We start from the raw sequence: 22,649 nt of genomic DNA on the forward strand, positions 1-22,649 counted from the left end.
ATGGTCTGTCTGGACCCTTCTGCTTGTCTGACACAAGATAGAGATGGAGAGAGAGATAGAGAGAGAGACTGACTGACTGACTGACTGACTGACTGACTGACTGACTGACTGACTGACTGACTGAACTGAGATTAAGAAGTAATAAGTCACAGGAGAGAGAGAGAGAGAGAGAGAGAGGACAATATAAGAACTTCTGAGATGCTGGGCTTCACCCTGCCAGCCCATCTTACTTACTCTACGTGGCACTTTGAGGCCGCTGTCACAGCCACTGGCAGGGCCACAGACACTCAGACACTCTGTCTTAGCACTGACCTGATTCAACGCTACAAACGACCTTCGTCATTTCTCCTCCTCTTCATTTCACTCCTCCCCCTCCTCTCCTCCTCTCCTCTCTGGGACAGACTACTTGAGGGCATAACAGTTACTGCGTTCCCATTTGAAAGCAATCCTTGGAGCCAACATCACAAGGGCCCATAATCCTTTGCAAGTTCACTGAAAGAAAAAAAAAACTGGAATGATTAAAGTATAAGTGTGAACAATCCACATTTTAGTAGTAGGTAGTAATTATTTCCCAAGGAGAGCTTAAAAGCAGATCAGCTCAAACCACGACACTCTCCACTTAAATGTTGCCTTCTCTCTCATGTGTACTTCATATATATATATACACGCACGCACGTACATACGTTTTTTTTTTTGGCGCCATCTTGCACTACTTGTGCCATGGGGTCCCGTGGTTATCATGCAGCTTGTGTTGTCCTGCAGAGGTGTGACGCTAGGCCAGTGTAATGAGCGGGGAGAGCAATGTGGAGTCCAGTCAGGTGAGGCTGAAACACCTCTGCCAAGTGGAAGAGAAAGGCAAACGTTTGTCTGGCCAAGAGACCCCCCCCCCCCTCTCTCTCTATTTCATGCTCGCCAACCTCATTCACTCATTTCCTTCTAAGACGCCCTCTGACCCCCTGCGGCTCTCTTGCCGCGACTTTTGCCGTCACTCCCTCTCTTCGTCTCCCCATGTCTCTCTCTGTCACCTCCTTCATCTTTCCTACTTAGTGAGCTGTCTTCCTCCATAACCCTCTGGCTCGCTCTTTCTCTCTGTCTCTCCCCACTCGTCTCATATCTTATTCTCTGAGACTATGCCTCCACATCTGATGTAGTTTTGACAGACCGCCTTTCACGTTCCACCCCTAAAGCCTCTAGAGCCTTTATGATTTATGCATTATATATGGATATCTCCCAGTCGTTGCCACCTGTCCTTTTATTGCTTCTCCCTCATTCGTATATATTCTGCCCTCCACTAAATACCTGTTTTCCCCACTCCTTTCTCCTCATTTTAGCCGGTGCCCATTGATGACTCCTTCTGCGGCCTGGACATCAACCAGCCCCTCGGCGGCTCCGAACTGGTCACCGGCCACACTCTGTACACGGAAACCCGCGACCGTATGACCTCCGTCACTGCCTACGTCTACAACGGCTACTGCGTGGCATTCGTCGGCACGAAGAGTGGACGCCTGAAGAAGGTCAGTCACAGTTGCATTTCTTAAATTAATCGAATGCTCCAATACCACTCGTTCTGCACGTTATTTCCTCTGGGCCATCTGTAATTTGTAATTTGGGAGACAAACAATGGGGGGAAAAAGAAGAAGAAAAAACGTCACTGGTCGATTGTAAATTAATTCAAGTGGTCTGATTCCTGAGCACATGAAGAGACTTCTCTCCTTGATATTTAATGCCTGCTGTCAAAAGAATCGGAGGAAGGGTGTGCGAGTATGAGCGAGGTCTCTGTAGTGGTCATTACCAGTCTCTTTTTAAGTCTGCCCTAAGTGCTGAATAACCTGCACTGGCCCATTCATTTTAATAGGCACCTTTCTGCCTTTGACCCGCTGTGAGGCTTGAGAGAGCAGGCTCTTGTAAACCTCGCCATCTCCACAGGAGAGCACGAGTGGGATAAGGGCCAGCAGCCAGTTAATAATGACAGAAAGAAAACACAGAAAAAACGAAATGTCAACTGCTGCTTGCTAAAGCCTACTTTATACTCGCCAAAAATAGCCAATCTACAGTACAAGGTCACAACGCGGTGCAATATGACGTGTTGTGATCTTGTTGATCGGCTATCTTTGTTGCACAACACTGTTATATGACAGAGTATAACTTAAGCATAAGAGTAGCTGAGTTGCAGAGAAAGTTGGAGCTACTCTTAAAGAGCTAATCCTATTATTTCAGCATCTGGAGGTCATAGTCATTAACCACTTGAACCCCAGCATCCGTATTCTGTGGAAAACCTTAGCAGAAAATAGCAGATATGCAAGCTTACAACGCATCGCGACACCGCGCTGTAAGCTTGTAGAACGGCTATTTAATGTAGAGCGAAAACAGAAAAGACACTAGCCTACTCTAGTATAGACCCCAGAGAGACTCCGGTCAAACAACTTTGTGGTTATTATGTTTTTCCAGTCAATTTTGACAAACGGTTTTGGAACTGAAGATATTGTGCCAATCGCCCCAATTAAGTAGATGGTGATTATATGTTGCATGTACTGTAGGTAAAGTGTTTGATTGCATTGCATTGCGGTGGTGCTTACATACCGCAGTCATAAGACAGCAGGTTGACAGATTAGTCAGCAACTGCCTGGCTGCTCCTCTCCCAAGACACTGTTTGACTGATAGCATGAGTGTGCAGTGTCACATGGTGCTATAGCTTCCACATGCACATGCTAACGGCAGCTGCATGCATGTCAGAAAGTGAGATGAGGGGGGGGGGGGTCTTTAGGCAAGACATTTGTGATTCCAGGCCCACTTGTAAAAAAAAACAAATGGCCCTGTGTTGTTGTTTTTTTTTAAAGATACTTTTTGAGTCTTTTTCTGCCTTTATTGATAGGATAGTGGGCTGACAGGAAATGGGGAGAGAGATGGGGGGGTGACACACAGCAACGGTCGTCGGGATCGGGAGTCGAACCCGCGACACGCTGTCAAGCTGGATTACCAGCATATGTGGTATGCGCCTGGACCGCTAGGCCAGTGGGCGCCCCGGTCCTGTGTTGTTTAGGTCCTTTTGTTCCTTTACTTCAACTGAATCAATGTCCTGATCGGGCCAGTTCGTTGGTGGAGAGAAGATTCACTCTGCATAATTCCTTTCCTGTTTCAGATGCTTAATAATTTAATGCCTTTTTTTCCTTCATGGCTAAATCAGATGAGACGGAGAACCGTGTTCTCCTCACTCTGCTGCTGTTGCCTGCATGTTTTTTTTTATTATCTCACTGACACATGCACACACACACACACACACACACACACACACACACACACACACACACACACACACACACACACACACACACTCATCCTTGCCGACGCGTCTATCTCTCGCCCCTGTGTATGAAAATCCATGCAAAATGGCCTTTTTGCATGTCGGTGCCTAGGTTTGGCTCCTTCCTCATGGGGGAATGACTGGTAACCACAGTAACGCTTATAGCATGGAGGGTGTGTGGGGAGAGGTGGGGTTGGATGGCATGGAATTAACCAGGATATCAGCGGCGCACAGCGGTGGGATGGGGTGCCACGGTCTGCTGGCCAGCAGAGAAACCCGGAGGGGCGCTCAGCCGTGGAGCAATGAGGTGGCTGTGCATGCTGTCATGGTTTACATGCTGTGTGCCCACTGACTGCACAGCACTCTGGATTCCACTGTGTGTACCAATGCATGTGTGCAAGGGTGTGCTCTTGGTGTCATCCCTTCACGTACATGGGGGGCCAAAGGGATAGGGTGACCTCACAAGCCCCGGTGACACCGCGTCCTCTCGGCTCGGGATGGGGTCAAAGGGCAGATACAACCACAGAGGCAAGTGAGACCGGTAGAAAGGGTGCAAGACACGGTGCCACAGTGTGACGGGATCTGATGGTTGGTAGGTGTGTGTGTGCTCCATGCTGCCACATCCTTCACATGACTCAGACTGGGGGAGAGAGGGGGAAGGGCAAAACTAGTGGGGGGGGGGGGGGGGCAGGAGGGAATCTGGTGAAATGTGAATTTAGTGCAGAAACCGGGCCTGCACCGCTGCCTGTAATTGGATTGGCTGCTTTCCCAAAGATGCCCGTCGACCCCTCCTCTCCACCATCTCTCACTTTCCCCATTCAATCTCTCCCTCCATCTCTCCCTCCGTCTCTCTCTCTCTCTCTCTCTCTCTCTCTCTCTCTCTCTCTCTCTCTCTCTCTCTCTCTCCTGTCCCTGCAGACTGGCTCCTGCTGTTGTACAGTACTGAATGTATGTTGCCATTTCCCTGGCTCTGCTGGTGCATGGCAACGCGTGGCACTTTTTTTTTCCTTCCCCCCCTCTTCTTTGCAAGGGATTGATTGAAGTACATGAGGTTAGGAGGCAGCAGGGTGCCATGAACAGACATAGAGTGAGGAGGATACACACATGGGGCGTTATAGCTGCACAACATGAAACACTTGTATTTGATCCTCGCGCACAGTGGGCACGAGTGCTCACGGGCTGATAAGGTGGACGTGTGTGGCTAAATTTGAATGTGTGGTGCAGGGTCACACATGCATGAATTTGCAACCCATTGACCACTTTCTACCTGCCGTCTCCATTTTGGGCATGTCATTATAGGAGAAAATTGTTTGCTATATCTGCAATCACTGCGATTAAGTATAAAATAGGGCTTAAGTGGTTAAAGAGTACAGTGCAATTTACGGTTTACAGTACAGCTTAAAGTTGCGTTTACCATGATGCGGCAAGCTTGTCCTCAGCAAGAGGGTCCTTTTGTGTCCTGTGGCCATCAGAAAGTAGTCATGGGATCCTGGGGGGGCACCTGCCTACCCCACCCCAACCTCCCTGGATGCCAGGATTGATTGTGAAGGGGAGCGGATGTTCACCTCAGCAGAAAACTGCAAGGGGCCAATCGATAGTCCGGGCTGGCACGCACCACTTCCAGCTACACTGACACCAGCCCCCATCGGGTAGCAAAGGGGGGTGGGGGTGTTTGTAGGATGTTAAGTCCTCTCTGAGTTAACACTGGTGGATGCTCTAGTCAGCTTGCTGCCTCGCTCTATCAACAGTTAATGTCCTATTTAAATTCCGGGCCTAGATTTACACTGATACCCACTTGGCTCTATATCGTTTTCTTTATCAGTCTATGCAACCAGAGACCCGTGGAGCGCTTCAGGGCTTCTTAGGTCAAATTATGGAGAAGGATTTGCTATGCCGTTTATTCTGGGTGCGCATTACCTAAGAATTGCATCACCTAAATTGGAATTGGCTGTGTGTGGTTCCCCGTTCTCTGCACGGAGACGGGCGCGAGTGGTGGGAAGTGGTGACCGCGTTAAGCGCAGAGCGGAGCCGTAGGGAGCCCTGCCTTTGATATAGCTGGAGATAGAAGGCAGGGCTCATGTATAGAATTGGATGTTAAGAGAGATCCCTGCTGTAGATGAACAGGGTTAAAACATGCACAGCACAAAGCACGGCCAGGGTTTCCCCTGGCGATCAGAGTCAATCCCCACCAAACGGTAGGAATGAATATCCTATATACAGTACCTCTGGTTATCTTGTGCAAGGAGTAGAAACAAGGGGTTAAATGATGTTTGACGTCAGACCAAAGGGATGCGATCCCAAGTGGCTTCCTCTCCCGCTTCTCACGCTCAACAGCGTTACCTGTGTCTGTATAGATTCATTAGCGAAGCCTCAGGCGCCTGTGTGCAGAGAAACAAGATCCAAAGTGCAACGAGAAACGTGGAAGTCTTTCAGCGGTCTGTGTGTTCTAGAAATAGCTTGTCTTTCCGTTTTCTTCATGCTATTTTAGTGCCTCGTAATGTTTTGACTGACGACGGATATACGATGCCTTTCTTTGTATTCCTCAAGCATCATCACATTACAGTAAGCGGTGGTAGATGGTGGAGGTAGAAAAAAACGAGTTTGAACAGTGCTAGTTTGCAGCAAACTGTGCCTTGAATAGACATTTAAAAGTCATCCGACCCTTTTAACCTTCGGTCCCTCGGCCATGGCCCTGTGGTGTGTGTGTCGCTTCAGGCTTAATTAATTCTTCTTGTTACGCTCTGGTAAGTAATCAGTTTGGGACGGCGTCCCTGGCAGCTGTACGGGAGAGTTTGAAAGGCGCGGCTCAGGTGCATACGTGCATTTGTCCTGTGTGACAAGAGTTTTTTAATTGGACAAAATGTGCCGTCAAGCTAGTTAACATGGCAAATGGGCACGGAGCCGGCTCACCTGGCCACCACTATGGTCTGACATGGCGGCCAGGCCGGATAGCATGTGGGGGCGGTGGTGGTATGCCGTAAGGACAGGGATGTAGCTTAGGCTAGCAGCTGATCTGTGCACGTAAACTGCCAGCAACTTGAAAGGCATGTAAATACTGGCAGCTGCTCCAAAGGCCCTGATGGACTTATGATCTGCCTCTTTTACTCTTCCACTCTGTGTGTGTGTGTGTGTGTGTGTGTGTGTGTGTGTGTGTGTGTGTGTGTGTGTGTGTGTGTGTGTGTGTGTGTGTGTGTGCATATAGTTGTCACTGTCGGGTGGAAACCTTATATGTCCAAAACGGTTACTTTTCAGCAAGTAGAAAAAAATAACCTGTGTACAGTGTTACAATGGATCCATTGTAGTGATATAGTCACGTGATGTTGTTAATAGTATCTGCACTCACAGTGTTAATATTATCTATAAGCTCAGAACATGTCGCAGGTATTTTCACTACTGTTGTATGACACTATATTATGACACCATATTATCATATGATATTATGATGAAGTATTCAAACATATAAAAAGATGAAATATGGAGAAGATACAAGGTTTCTGCCTGACAGTGATGGTATGCAAGTATGTGTGTGTGGATGCGTGCATAAGCGTGTGCACCCCTGCATGCCCCCCCACCTCCAGTGAGAAGCATAGTGTTATGAGATGCATTAACTTACTGCAGTCTGCTGTCTGTCAGCCCTGAGGCTGCTCAGGTGTCTTCTTTTGGCCTGGTGCGGTCTGCTGAGTGGGATCAGACACGGTCAGATTATGCTGTTGCATTGTGCTCTCTGACCCGTCCTCCACGTTCGCTGTGACCTTTAGGCAAACGTCACCCTAATGAGAGGGAGGCCAGATGAGGGGAGGCAGGGAAGGAAGGTGAAACAGACACAAGAGAGAGAGAGACGAAGAGAGAGGCTCTGACGTTCATTGAGGATGATGTCCTTAGCAACAGCTGAGGCCTTGGCAACAGCTGAATGGAGCCCCCCTTTCTCTGCTGGTCATACTCTGAGAATAACGGGGTGGATTCTGTCACCTACACACTCTCACACACACACACACACACACACACACACACACACACACACACACACACACACACACACACACACACACACATCGTGGCATTGTGATGATCACAACATACAGAACAGCACAGTAGCTTGCCAGCTTGTATGCTCAAGTCTTGTTTTACCAACAGTAATTCATCATGGGCTTGGTAATAACTGACCTATTAGGAAGAAGAGTAAATATTATTTTAATGGATTTATTAACCAGCTTTGTTGTCAGTGTGTGACTTGCATAAACATGGAGTGAATTAAAATAAATAAATCCCAGACGCATTTACAAGTGGAAAAACTAAACTCTGGCTGTGTTGTAATTGCAACCAGGTAAAGCTTGTTTCCAATCATCGTACTCACAAATTGTTACTTCCCACTGAATGTCAGTCTCTTAATAGCAGCTGTATCACTTTGTATTCAGATTGAATGCTGGGCTCCAATTAATCCCACACAGAACAAATAATTGCATCCCTTTGTTAAGTCATTGGCTTTATTTTCCTGCGTCTTGTTGAAAAGGAAATAATAAAAAAACACTGTTGAATTAAAATGCACCTGTTTATCAAACCTGGCAGGGAGAAAGGTTCCTTGGAGGTAAAACAACAAAATGACACGGTGAGCTTTGGGCAGAGAGGGGGTATTTTCCTTGGAATGACAGCTGTCAATATTTTATCTCCAGGCAGTTATCTCCAAGTCTCCCTCTGCTAGATTGCCAGCAATCTTTCTAATCATGTAACGCTAAGCAATTCGGTCTCAATTTGCCCACTGGCAATAACTGGGTGTCTAGAATTGCCTGTAGAAATTGCCTTTGCCAATGAAAGAACATCATCTCCCCAACAGCGATTTGAAGCAATTTCTCCCAGAAAAGGTCTGAATGAAAACTCCTATACAACTAGTGCACTCTGTGCACATAAATGTGTTTTTTTTTTTCCTGGTATGACCTGAACTTCAGAGTGGCTGTGAGTGCTATCTCAGAGAGAGAGAGAGAGAGAGGTCCTGCTCAACCTCTACCCATGCACGTGAAGATGACCAATAAGGATTATCTCTGGCGTGTCTGTGAAGTTCCGTATGAAGGCTGTCTTTGTAGCAAACAGCTTGTGATCATCAGACGGCCGTGACGCTACTGAACACGCTACTGAACACCCTTGAGAGTAACTACAGTAGAGACGTAGATACTCCCTGTCCATCTGTAGAAACTATTAGCCTGTGAAGTTGGCCACACTAATGGCATCTGCTAAGCTGCTTATTGCAAAAAAAAAGAAGTAATGTACAAAGACTGTGCCATGTTTTCGTTGTTGTTGTTATTACTATAAAAAAAGGGCAAGCTGCTAAGTCTGGGATCATGAGGTGAGTGGAAGCATTTTGTGTGCTTTGCTTGTATGTGTGCATGTATGCTTGCGAGCATGTGTGTGTGTGTGTGTGTGTGTGGGGGGGGGTTTGGTGGTGCATGTGCACACAGTCGAGCGGGTGCTCCTTTGCAATAATCAAACCAAGTTAATGTTTATTTAATGACTTGCCTGTCCATTGAGCGCGTTATGGACTGGAAGGAGGTCTGTGCGACCTTTTAGGAACCTGGCCTCTGCTTGACCCCCCTGCCTGCAGCTCGGTTCCTAACCTCTGCGGGCCAGATGCGGGCGGCCCCCGGGGCATCAGCAGGCCCACTCTTTTCATGGTCGGCCTCAGAGGAGAAGCGTCTCTGTCTGCCAGACCTGGCCCAGACCCTCTCTAAACACTTCACTGTTAAAAGCACAGAAGAAGACAGAGAACCCCCACTGGTCCATTCATCCCTCTCTCATATCCTCCTCCTCCTCGCTTTGCTCTCTCTCTCTGACTCTCTCTCTCACACACACACACACACACACACACACACACACACACACACACACACACACACACACACACACACACACACACACACACACACACTCTTTCTCTCTCGCTCTCCCTCTCTCTCACTTCCTTCCTAGTTGGGTGTTAGGTGGCCTGGTCAGCCAGCCAGCTGTCCTCTTTCATTCCGTTTTTGCTTCTTCTCTCTCTCTCTCTATCTCTCTCTCTCTGTGTCCCTCTCTCTTGCAAACTATTACCATGACACTGCGTACCCTGCAGTGATCTCATTAATCACATTCAAATGGCACTCTGTCGCTTTCTCTCACCCTCTATCTGCGTCTCCTTCTAATTCCTCCCTCTTTTCTCTACCAGCGTCTCAAAGGAAGCGTTTCTCATTATCCAACAACAACAGAGAAATGCTCATACAGTGTACACTTTTTTTGTACCCTTCTTTGCTACAGATGGATGCGACGCATGCAGGCTTAATTTAGCCTGTAGACATGCAGCAGTGTGCATCCATGCCAGCGTTGCAAAGCCCCTAAAGACTGCATCACATATGCCCGTAAACATGTTGTGTGTTGCCGCTTTATTCATTTACAGCTTTAACAATCTATCCTTGAATAGAACGCTTTGTATTTTCATGTGTATTATTGGCAGTGTTCTGTTTCTCCCCCCCCCCCCCTTTTGGTCAGAAAACAAATTACCCTGTTGAGTGCGTCCTGTAATTGGACTTAACTTCACAAGCGAGATTAATTAATCCATCGCTGATTGGTGGCACTTTTTCACCTGAGACTGAACACGGGGGAGAATGTTGCGTTCAATTTCTCCAGCATATTTTCCTGTTGATTGGACTAGAAATTCAGTTGATGATAGCATTATTTACTTTGGCCTGTGGTAAATACGACTGACTTGAAAGGATTGGGAGAGACCAGCGAAAGGCCTGAAGGCATAGCACATAGTAAAATCCTCAAAAACCTGCACGGATCCATTTGGATCCATTTTCACGCTCTCCGAGTTAAATTAACGCCGAGGATTTGACTGTGGAGACTCTGGTTTGGACTCTAATGCTGTTCACCACCGTGGCAATCATGCATGGTGTGGTTTCTTGTGATGTTGGGCGCAGCGGTATCATTAGGACTGGGAGACCACATCAAAACAACCCACTGGCCCCCCGATCCATGTCTTCCCAGTTAGGCGGAAAGATTAAACATGCGAAGATTCAGCTCAATATTCCCAAATGTTTCTCTCAGTACACAACACTGCACCCCTCCCCCCTTATGAATACTGTATTTGTAGTACTGACAGTCAAATACTTTATGTGTAATAAAACACAACAAGAGACCTGTCCGGTGCATTATTCAGGGAAAGTTGTGCTGGGAAGTGGGGCCTCGCATCCCATCAAATATTCCTGTTTCGTCTGCAGCCAATGTAGGCACCGCAGGGAGAACATTTGAAATTCATAGAAATTCTTATCGGTTGTTGCGTTGCCACTATTGATCAGTTACCGTGGATACGGCCCAACGCGACACGTAGGCCTTACATTATTATTTTTTTCTCTTACCCGATAGGAAATGTGATTTCCAACAGCTCTGCCGATCGGAGACAATTTTGTCCAAGTTTACTACCCAATGATTGACTTTTGTTGGCATGGCATTGCACTCCTCAAAGAGGGAATGCTTTTGTTTTTTCCACTGTTTCAATTTCCCAGCTGACCTTGCTGAAGTACACAGAGAGCGAAGAGACAAACAGGGAAAGAGTAAACATCTTGAGGACAGAAAAATCCCACAAATAGATTAGCGAGTGACGTGCGTCAAAGTGCATGGCTGGCCTCGTGCCGGGCTTCATTGATTCACTTTACAAAGCATTGGAATGGACCAGATAACTGTGATTAGCCAATTCATTACTGTTGGCTCTCAGAGTGCTCCAAAATTAGATAAAGGGGAAAAGGAAGGACACTGAGTAAGGAAAGACAAAGTTGTATGAACTGTATTTGGGCAGAGACACTTATGGCCGACTCCACATGGACTTTTCTGAAGAGCAAGCTTGTTGATTCTATTTTACTTGCTATTTTTGCAAGAGATGCATCTGATGCATATTAATTATCATCCTCATTAGAAGCAGATATGAAATGGAAATTATTTATAAAATAGGACACTGCATTGTTTATGTAGCTGATCGCATGTATGCTTACTTCTGATTTATACTTAGTTTCCCGCCAGTGTCTCGCACCAAACCTAGTTGATTTACAAGCTCACAACACGTTGCGCTGTAAAGCATTGTGAGCTTGTAGATCTGCTACTTAGCATATGAGATATGATGCACAACTAAGCAGTTAAATCAGGTTTTAACGCCTCTAGATTGCTTGAGGAGCCAAAGCAGTGTCTCATCTACTGTACTGTGCAAATGTGCTTGCATGTGTTTTTCTCAAGTTGCTGGGAACCGTCTTGGGGTTTAGAAAGCTGTCATGTGTACATGTGAAGGCGAATCGCCTTTGTGACGACATTCTTTGTGGCGTTGTGCGGCCATTTGGATGGCAGTTTATTAAGGAAGCTCTGACAGTGTGAGTTTAGACATAATAATATCATCGTTCGCGTTATTCTTTCATGTTGTGGCACTAAACAGTGCAGCTGTCCCATTTCCCTCTGAGGTATGTCCCATTTACCTTTGAAACATTGGAGGGTGGTGTATTGCCCATGAAGGATTGAGGCGAAATAGCCTTTGCTTTCTCCTCTCTTTCGGTCCTCTGTTTCCCTATCCCTTGCCATTCTGTTCAAATTGGCTGCTTTATCTCTCTTTTCTTTTACTTCTCTCACTCCCCCTCGCTCCCTCTTGTTCTCTCTCTGACCACAGGGCTGTCAAATAAAAAGAAAACCAGCCATCAGCCTAATGAACTGTGATGTAGTGCTAATAGCGTGTGATAATATTTCAGAGTACTGGTAATAGCATCTCCCCTCACCAAGTCTACCTGCTCATCACTTCTTAAACCACGCAAACGCATGCACTCTAGTACACACACATGCACACAACTGCATCTCTTTGCCCTGAAAGCTGTATGTCAAGCCCTAGCTCAAAGCAAAGCTGTCATCCCAAACACTTTCTTGGTATAGTCCTGCCGCCTTACTGCCACATGGTTGAATAGAGAGGTTTTAAGTCCTAATAGAGTTGGACAGTTCATTTTGCATAGCTGGACCACACAGTGTATAGTATGTGCTGGGTACACAGTCAAATCTGGAGTGTTGATTTCACTCAGAAAGTGTAAAGAAATGTGGAGCATCTACTTCATTACACACGAACAATGGTGTCCCTATTCTGGGGCAGAAATTCTGCAAAAATAGCAGATCTTCATGCCCACAACTAATTTCGGTGAAGAGGTGGTGTAGAGTGAAAAGGAGCGGCCCTAGTATAGAGAGCTATATAGAGCTCCTTATAGGGTTGAAGTGGTTAAGGCCTGTGTTATAGAGACACTGACAGACACTGACCCCCACTTTTTGGAGGGTGTGGGGTTTATAATGGAACCATATTCACGCTGGCCTGCTGCTCGTGTTCTCTCCTGAGAAAAATGCAGCCATACTCCACCTTTGAACCCCGGCTAACAGGGAGTGAGTGTGCGGCTGCGGGTTAGTTTCATTATGTTTCTATCAGAGAGCCAGCCAGCAGCAGGCCACCAGGGCACTGACACGGAGCACGAGGTCAGGGCCACGTAACGCTATTACACAACACACCCGACTGGGAGAAAGAGAGAGAAAGGCTTGGACGTAGCAGCAGGCAGAGAGTGTGTGTTGAACGGCTTGTAGTGATACAGGGTTTGATCGATTACAGCACAAAATGCATATAAAATGAAGGGAAGAAAGTGCACAGGAAGCACGCGAGAGAGAGGGAGAGGGTAGCAGGGCAAGTCATAATGCCTATTAACCACTTAAGCCCGGTATACTTTTATAGCGAAAAATAGATGATCTACTAGCTCATAACGTATCCCATTGCAGTTTATAGAGCTGCTATTTCTGTTATTTTTTAAAATACTATAATGATGACATGCCCGGAATAGGGACGCCAGGTTGAAAGTGGTTAATGCACCTGCAACATCAGAGACCTCCTGCTGGGCTCCAGGGAGGGCAAAGAGGAGGTCAGAATATCAAAGGATGCAGCCCTTAGTCACAGGTCAGCTCACCAACCGGTGTTACTTATTACACTGTTAATGGTTACCGGTTGGAAAAACATCAGGCCAGGCCTCCTCTTACCATGACTGGTTAAGTCTTGGGGCCTGAGGCTGAGGTCAGGGATCTGTTGGGGGTGGGGGCAACACAGGCCGGTGGTGTCAGACTGAATTAGCTGTCGAGGCAATTTGATAGAGTCTCAGCACAGCGGCAAACGATCAGTGTTGTTTTTGTTTTTTCTTTTTTGCTACGTTCAAAGGGAAGTCACTCATTGTTGAGTTCTGGTGCATATGGCAAGCACAATTTGGTGCTGCTGGAAGCAGCTGTTAGCTCAGTAGGGGTGCTGGGAGGGGGCAGATCTGTGTGTGTGTGTGTGTGTGTGTGTGTGTGTGTGTGTGTGTGTGTGTGTGTGTGTGTGTGTGTGTGTGTGTGTGTGTGTGTGTGTGTGTGTGTGTGTGTGTGTGTGTGTGTGTGTGTGTGTGTGTGTGTGTGTGTGTGTGTGTGTGTGTCTACCTACCTGTGTGAAATTGAATGTATGTGGTTCTCCCTGTTACTTCATTTGATTCTGATAGCGAATCATAGAATCAGCAGAAGTGTTTTAGGTTAGCCTGGAGGTAGGTTATGCTTGCCAACGAGCTGGCTAGTGAGCCAGCTGACTGACTTGTCTGTTAGCGAGAGTGAAAGAGTGACCTGTGGACCCGTGTCAGTTTACCTCCCCCGCTGACAGCGGGTCATAGATCCTGTCAACATCATTTGCATGGTGCTTCCCTAAGGCGTTCCTGCTTTGGCTCTAACGGATCTGTTTGCTTTAGCTTTTTGTCTTGCTGTTGAAGGGTTGTGTACAGTATGTGCACAGTGTTTTGTCCACATGCCAGTCCTCTGAGCATATTTGTATGAGCAATGTGCGCGTAGAAAACTCCCTTGATCATACATTCAAAAGACAGTCTACATATTTCACCCAATTTCAAGGGTGTTTCATCACAAGCAGACACACACATGTGCATGCATACACATGCAGACGCGCACACACACACACACACACACACACACACACACACACACACACACACACACACACACACACACACACACACACACACACACACACACACACACACACACACACACACACGCGCCATGTGGGGGTGCTTTGACCTACTGAGGAGCTTTTGCCTTCCAACCGATTAGGAAATAAGAAACACTTGTGTCATGACTTTTCTTGTCTAATAGGCTCAGATTGTTGTGGCTGGCTAGACACTTGGGTGTAGGTATGCAATGTTTAGGCTGCAGGCCAGATTGGAGGGGTTGGGGTGGGGTGGGTGGGTGGGTGGGTATAAGACAGCAAGGTGTCACAGATCAAATGACTGGTCCCGCTCCCCAGGAACCCTTGACTGAAAGAGGATCAGCCTGGTGTTTGGGTTACGCCGCGGTAGGCGTGCTGCATGTCGTCTTTAAATAAGACACTTGAACAAAGTGCGGATGATCAGATTAGCTTGGCCGATCAGGTTTCCCAGCAAGCCGTTTGGCTCACACCATCTGAGCATCTCAGGTCTCGGAAGACACTGTTAGTAACAGTGTTTTTTTGTTCTGTATCATAGACAGTGCTGTTGCAATGCACTAACAGAGCAATGTGAAAAACAGACGTTGTTTGTCTGCTCTGGGTCAATGCTCAATATGGACCCTTGAACCTGTGAACACGGTGAGTAGTTCTGTCTTCTCTGCACACTGCACTTCGCTCCCCATCCCAGCTGCAGCCGCTTTCAAGGGCACCGCTGTTCCGCCAAGGAGTGGTGAGATATCCTAAAATAAAGTGGACCTCTGGGACTCAATCTGGAACAATGCTAGTAGGATGATTCGTCAGAATCTGGTCGTGCTGGGCCCCTATTGTTCACTGTGCTATTGTGTGACAGGAGGGAAATTGTTTCTCTTCTCGGGCACCGATGACTTTCTGTTTCAAAGAACGGAGATCATTGAAAAAACGTCAGAAGAGAAATAAAACACAAATGTCACCAGAAAGGCGGCTGCTCGGTTCCACTCACTATTTCTGTTCTCTCTCACACTCTCCGTCTCTGTCTGCCGCTTGGGTGCTGTGTGCAACCATCTCTCTCTGTCTGTCTCTCTCTCTTTCTCTCTCTCTCTCTCTCTCTCTCTCTCTCTAAAATCTTCTGTCTCTTTTTCGCTCTGTCTACTTTCACTCTCTCTATTATTCTCATTCTCCACGGGTTTTCACCCCCTGATCCAGCGCGGGCCAAGCTACAATCCCTTATAAGGCCAGTGGAAGCCCTCATCTGCCCTGTTATTTCCATATCAGATCTTGTGTTAACTGACAGGGTTTACATAGGATCAAGAAAGGAATGTGGAAGGCTGTCTCTCCAGCCCACGGACCCCTGCTACGCTCTCTGACCCGCCCACTGGGCTAACCTGGTCACAAGCCTCTGCCCTCCTTCAGGCTTTATCTCTTCTCACTTCTACTTCCCCTGCTCTTTAAAGCCCTGTTAAACGTGATTGATTGATTGATTTAATACTTTTACAAAGTACAGTTATACAATAATGCTAAAAGGATAACACAAAAAGCCCTGAGGGCTTGTTTCCATTGTGGTCCTATGAATTCAATTCATCAAGACATATATGTAAAGAGACAATACTATACAAGAAATCATCAATACTATATATAATAGTATATAGTATATTTACAGAAAAACAGTGAGGGGTAATTTCTTTTGGCAAGCTAGAAGACTTTAGGTCCAGTTGCAAATTGCAGACAGGTACTCTTTTATGGCGGTTTTGAAGGAGGGTGGGGAGTCACACTTTTTGATGGCTGGTGGTGGTCGAGACAAAAATAGCCGATCTACAAGCTCAAAACTTGTCACACTGCAATGTCTTGTGAGCTTGTAGATCAGCTATTTTCGGTGCCCGACACCGGTGTGCGACCATGAAGTATCAGGTATTACCGGGTCCATTTGTACACAAGTTAAAGTAACACTCTGGATTTTACTACTGTATGTGGCTAATGTAGCGGCAGCCAGCCAAACAATGGGCTAAAGCCACATCTGACGGCCAGAAAAACAAATCCCCAGAACAACACTATCTGAAAGAAGGCACAGCAGTTTGGAGCATACGGGTCTGTTATGTTTAAAAAGTCCCCTTTCCCTTTCTTTGCTTTGTGCGCTTCTCTCTTTTCTGTCCCTCTCCTTCTCTGTATCTCTCTCTCCTCCCCTCATGTACGCCTGTTCCTCATTACATTTTGATGTTTCCACAATCCCCCCCCCGCTCCCCGACGAGCTTTAATATGTAAAGTGTCGACTTTCCTATGTCTATGTGTGCGTGTGTGTGTGTGGTTTGGTTTGTTGTCGTAGGAAGCCTGTTTCTGATTACGTGTGCTCACTAAGCTTTCCCCTTACTGCCACATTTGGGCCGCGGCTGGCCCAAATGGAACCTTTAAAAATGCCCCTCATCCAGGGCCTTAATTGTTTCAGAGGCTTGGCAGATTCGTTGGCTCTGTCCTCAGTGTCTTACTGTTCTCTCTCTCTCTCTCTCACTCTCTCTCTCTCTTACAACTCAATTTTCATCCCATCACAACTTTACTCTCTCCTTCCCTCTCTCAGGGTCTGACACAAATGGAGGGATAGAGGAATGAGAGGAGATCTCATAGTCCTATAATATGCCTGTATCTCCTGTGGGGCCCCGGTGGCTGATTAACCTGCATTAGACTCAGCGTCAGCGTGCTCCCCATTACAGTCACCTGGCTCCTTAGGGACGTACAGGGAAATGTCCTTCATTAGCCTCTCATGCCCGCATAGAAGGAACACTCATCACACAGATGAACCATACAGCCAGGATACTAGCGTAGCGGTCTGTGGGCTTTGTGGTTTGAAGTCAGTATACCGCTGTGGTTCTCTTCTGCCTGTCTCTCTGTGGTCTTCTGTGTCGCGCGGCTCTGGCAGTTATTGATGTTGATCTGCGGATGTCTCTGTCATGTCAGCTGTGGCATGACGCTATACGTGCACCAGCGCACATTGAAATAATGATACCCGCGTTGCGTATTGGATACGGGGCGCCGGTCTATGAATAACAAGCAGCCCCGCACGTCTCGGTGTGTGGGAAAAATCAAGAAGACGTGTATGGGGAAATATTGGAACCTGAACAATATAAATCCACACCTCTGTATCCCCTGTGCTCGCTCATTTTAGAAGCAGAATGTAATGCTTAATTTATAATCCATCGTACGATGGTGTGGGTCGCTGAAAATAGCCGATGTACAAGCTCACAACGCGTAGCACGTTGTGAGCTTGTAGATCGTCTGTTTCCGGCTTATGCTTTTAGTAGCCAGTTCCAAATACATCACAGTACATCCCCTTTCAGGCCTAGGCTATGGTTCAGCTGCATTTGAGGGGGTTGGCTTTTGCATTGAAATGTACACTGTGAGTAATTGCCAGTGAAAGGCCTAAATCTTATTTGGGCAATGCATTCCAAATCCATGCTCTGGTTCCCCGGCTGGCTCGGGTTAATCTGGTTGGGGGGATGTGTGGTGTTGGTGTGGGGAGGACTTAGCCTCTCTGACGCTGCTCTCCAGCCCTCTCTGACATGGAGAGGAATGCAGCGATAAGCGGCGTTACCGAGCCACAGAACAAATAAAATGTCATCAGCGCTTTACATTTCAAACATGAAAGGATGAGAGCAGAGCTTGGCATCCTGGCTTTCTCTGCTTTCTTTCTTTCTCTCTCTCTCCCTCCTTCTCACAGACCTCCCCGTATCTCTATTTCCGTCTGTCTCTGTCTCTCCCATGCATTCTGCAAGCAGATCTCAGGGCCATGTGGTCGGGGCTCCAAAGCAAGGAAGTTGAACAGCATCTTTAATGTCGGACTTCATGTTTTCCACAACAGTGACCTCTTTGTCTAATCTGTCCTCCGCACTCTTCTTTTTCTCCCCCTCCTCTTCCCACTCACCCTGTGTGTTGTGTTTGTGTCTCTTTGTGTGTGTGTGTGTGTGTGTGTGTGTGTGTGTGTGTGTGTGTGTGTGTGTGTGTGTGTGTGTGTGTGTGTGTGTGTGTGTGTGTGTGTGTGTGTGTGTGACAGTCAGATCAGCGGATAACAGGGATGACCTCGAACCGCCTGTAGATTCTCCTCTCTTCTCTCTCCGTCTTTGTTCCTGCCTCACTACCTCAGATTCCTTGCTCCCGTCTTTGCTGCTTAGAAATATTAGCATATCATTGCCGTAAGGGGCTTCAACTTCACAATTAATGGGTTTTTAATGGTTCCCCCGGCCTCGCCATTATGTGGCCAGGCTTCTTAGCCTAATCCAGTGGGGACCATATGGGCAGCAGGCGCTGTCCCAAACGCTGGACCCAGAGGTGTATTGAAACCAAGGGGGGAAAGTGGAGCCAGAGTGTATTTAAAGCCAGGGGAGCGCTGTATTTGAAGCCAAAGAAAGTTTATTTGTTTGAGGTCTTCAGGGGGCTAGGTGGCAGCAGGAGGGCTCTGTTTCTTTTACTAGAGCTGGATTAAGTGTCAGCTTGGGTTCAAGGTGTGAATTTAATTCTGTGTGTGTGTGTGTGTGTGTGTGTGTGTGTGTGTGTGTGTGTGTGTGTGTGTGTGTGTGTGTGTGTGTGTGTGTGTGTGTGTGTGTGTGTGTGTGTGTGTGTGTGTGTGTGTGTGTGTGTGTGTGTGTGTGTGTGTGTGTGTGTGTGTGTGTGTGCCTGTCTCCATAGAATGGGTAGAGGGGGACTTGCTGCCATGCGTTGTCACATGCTGTCATCTGCACCTATGCATGTGTGCCCCCTGTTTTCATACCGCCTGTGTGCACGTCTAGAGTTACTGCAAGGGTGCGTAGTAGTAGGAAACAGGCGTCAGGCGGTGGCCGGAGACTGAAAACATACAGAGAGACCTACCCGGTCAATGTGGGGTACTGGGTTGAAACGGGAAACTGGAGTCAACAGGAGGCGTTGACAGTGTTATCACGTGAGAACGAAGCCGCTGGGTCACAATGTTACATTCTTTGTTTATATTCAAGCTAACTCTGTGAACGGAGAAAGATCTGTGTGCAAGATTAATGAGCTGGCAGGAAGCATTCGGATGTGGTTCCTGCATTATGTCCATATGTCGGATTGACGGCTCGGTCATTTATCTCCTTCAAAAGCATTGTTTGGTGTGACAGGGACCCAGCTACACTAACCAGTAAAATCCTCAGTGTCAATGTAACGCAGAGAGGGTACAAATGGAACCATTTACTCTGAGGATTTGACTGTGTACTTGCTATACATTGTCAAATGTAAAGAGAAAAAATACTGTCTTACGTGTCTTCTATAATTTTTATCCCTCGATTTTTGTAACCCTTTTTTCACCCGTGCCAATGCTAAGTGATCCTGGGCACTACACTCCCCCCACCAGCCTAGGGAGGCCAGGGCCGAGCTCATGCCTCCTTCAATGCATGAGAGCCAACTGACCTTCTTGTCACCTGACAGGGGGGAATTTCTCTGGTTGGACGTAGCGCGTGGAAGGAACACGTTATTCCAACCAGTTCCCTTCCCCTCCATCAGGCGCCCCTGCTGACCAGGGGGAGGCAGTATAGTGACCAGGATTACTACATGTTTTTGTGAGGGTATTAACTACCCTATAGGAGACACAGGGAGAACATGCAAACTCCACACAGAGTAGGCCCTTTCGTACGTGTCTTGATCAAGCAGCATCTTGTCACAAAAAATGAAGATATCTTAAAATGTAATTAGAATAGTTCAAAGACAAAGTCTCTGAGTCTGACTATACCTAATCTTAACATTAAGTTTGACAATTAGTATGAGTAATTCTTGTTTTATATATTTTATATAGATTATTTAAATGAAAAGAAATTGCTCACAAAACACACAACAATACCCCCCCAAAAAAAAATCCCTCCCCACATACACACCCACAACTTTCAACAGGCAGACCTGTAAGTCTGTCTGTATTTAAAACAATTAACACACAGTGGATTAAAAATCCAAGTCAAGGCAATGAAAAAAAAACTGAAGGATGAGCCAGCTAGCCAAACAGTGAACAAGCTAACAGAGTGTGTTCAACACCTCAGTGGAGAGGAGCCAGAAAGGCTCTCATTTACTGTTCCTGTCAATGGAAAGGAGATTAAACACTGCTAAAGACTGTGTCTGCTCGACTCGGCACACTTCTCTTATTCAATGTGATGCATTTAGCCCTCTGATATAATACATGTGTTGTAGGCTTTGTTCTTAGAGTGTGTGTGTGTGTGTGTGTGTGTGTGTGTGTGTGGCATGTGCACACAGATGTGATAGCCAGCCAGCACTTTAAGTGATGCTGATGCAAGCCTTGTGTACACCCCCCCCCCCCCCCCCCCCCCACCCCCCAGGCAATCTAATGTCCTGTAGCAATGCTCTGCAGCCTGAGGGCCAAGCAGAAGAGCAATGACATTTACCCCTCCGCTTAACTAGCTCATTATTCCGCCTCACAGACTGACCGTGGATAGTGGATACCACTGAGCTGAAGGAAGTCTTTCTGAGTAAAGCGCTGTCTTAAGCCTGATTGCAGATCCACAAGCTTGCAACATGTCACATCGTGATGCGCTGTGATCTTGTAGATCTGCTATTTTCAGCGAGTGACACGCCATACAACGGAGTATAGATTAAGTATTACAGCACCTGTTCTCATTCGGTGCATGCCTCTTCAAGGCTATCTCGAAGATTGTTTAGGGAAATGGCTTCTTGCTCTCGTTTGTTGATCTCTATCCTGTTTTAGCGCGAGAGCTTCCTCACTTCCATTTGTTTTTCTGAACGCACAATGGAGGGTGAAAGTGGTGGATCTTTGTTAGACGGCGGCATGTTGAGCTCCCAGCAGGATATCGCTGCTGCTCACCTTTAGCGAGCTCATCTTTTAATCAGCCACGATCCAGCGGCTGATTCACTCTATTGTTCAGAGTACAAGCTTTTGAAATGTACCTTTCATTCATGTGCACACACACACACACACACACACACACACACACACACACACACACACACACACACACACACACACACACACACACACACACGCTTGCTAAGAGCTTCATTATGCCAGTTCTTAGACTGATTAGATGGCTGTTGTCTCATGTTGACATGAAGTAAACTACACATAATCCTTCCCAGCGCCTCTCCACGTGACTGACATTTCTCCATTCTTCTTCATAAGGTTGGAGGGAAGAGGGATAGTAAAAAAAAGGATGCTAATTTGCGGAAATATAATTGTAACATCAACATACAGTAGGAGCTCCCTGCTTTATTCTGCAGGCTTTAAACAGTCCTCCGCCTGCGGTGATTGACGCAAGTTTCTGCTTGATGAGACGTGTTTGTTCAGAGGGTGTGTGAGCACAGGGGCTACAGTACAGTACATGCACATGCACTCACACATACAGTGAAGTCCAGTCAGCCCAGTGGAATGCCCCCAGGCTCATGCACATCACTAAGCCTTTGTTCTGGCCTTGTTTTCTTATTGATAAGACCTGGTAGTAGGGACTGACAGACTGACAGAAAGGGCAGGGCTTTCTGCACTGAAAGATCTCACACGGTTCTCAGATGAATAAAATAATACATTTTTAATCACCGGACAATTTAATTACTCGTCCCTTGCAGTTTGAGGAGTGAGAATGTGTGCCTGTCATGGTGATGGTCCTTGAATGATTCTTTATCATCCTGCTTCCTGCAATAACATCCTGTGATATTTCATAACATTAAGGTCGAGTTAGCGGTTTAGTGGCTTATTTTTCTTTTCAAAATACTGTTAATTTGTGTATGCATGGGTTTGCGTGCAGCCTTGTGCGCATACACGTGTGTGTGTGTGGTGTACTGTACAGTGTTCTTCCTCCTCCTCCTCCTGCAGTGTATCCTGTGTTTATGGCCTTAATGTGGCAGTGTAGACGGGCAGACTGTAGTCTGTGACTCATAATGAGTTATTGTACGTTCGCTGACAGAGCCACAACGGGCCGTGACCGCGGGGCGAAAGCGCGGGGGGGGGGTGGGGGATCGTGCGTGTCTGCACTCTAAACAGGTATCAGACGGCATTACAGGTTCCCACAAGAAGTGGATTAGACAGCTCATAATACTGGGCTCCTCTGAGCAAACAGGCTTTCCCCTTCCATCCGTGTCAGCGTCACTCACTCAGCGCCACAGTTCAGACCGTTCGTTCCGCAGACTTTGTTGAGGTTCATCGGGAATATGAGCACCACCTCACTGGATGGTTTATGCTCTCAGCATCCGCATGTGTTGTTGGTTTTGTTTAAACTGTATTTCAGTGTCTATGATGCTGCCTTCCCCACTGCTTAGCAGAGAGAAGCGGATCAACGGTTGGCTCCTCTGCACTCAATATTTACAGAGAACAGTAACCAAGCGACGCTA

The 22,649-nt window shown here is 47.0% G+C and overlaps 2 protein-coding genes across 4 annotated transcripts in view; both read left to right on the plus strand.

Annotated features, from left to right (window-relative positions):
* csrnp2 (cysteine-serine-rich nuclear protein 2) overlaps window positions 1-13,650 on the plus strand; it is a 352,543-nt gene extending 338,893 nt beyond the window's left edge. The window contains exon 6 of the transcript XR_014601566.1: window positions 13,624-13,650. The gene's annotated coding sequence lies outside the window, so the exon portion shown is untranslated. The remainder of the gene's footprint in view (window positions 1-13,623) is intronic.
* The window catches only part of plxna2 (plexin A2), a 211,741-nt gene that overhangs the window by 38,700 nt on the left and 150,392 nt on the right, over window positions 1-22,649 (plus strand). For all 3 annotated transcript variants that reach the window (XR_014601560.1, XR_014601561.1, XM_084068097.1), the window contains exon 3: window positions 1,332-1,514. Coding sequence is in view for 1 of the 3 variants with exons in the window: in XM_084068097.1 (XP_083924223.1) it covers window positions 1,332-1,514 (183 nt within the window). In the remaining 2 variants the exon portion in view is untranslated. The remainder of the gene's footprint in view (window positions 1-1,331; window positions 1,515-22,649) is intronic.

This window comes from Gymnoscopelus microlampas, assembly GCF_963454915.1.
Source record: "Gymnoscopelus microlampas genome assembly, chromosome: 10".
Lineage (NCBI taxonomy): Eukaryota > Metazoa > Chordata > Actinopteri > Myctophiformes > Myctophidae > Gymnoscopelus > Gymnoscopelus microlampas.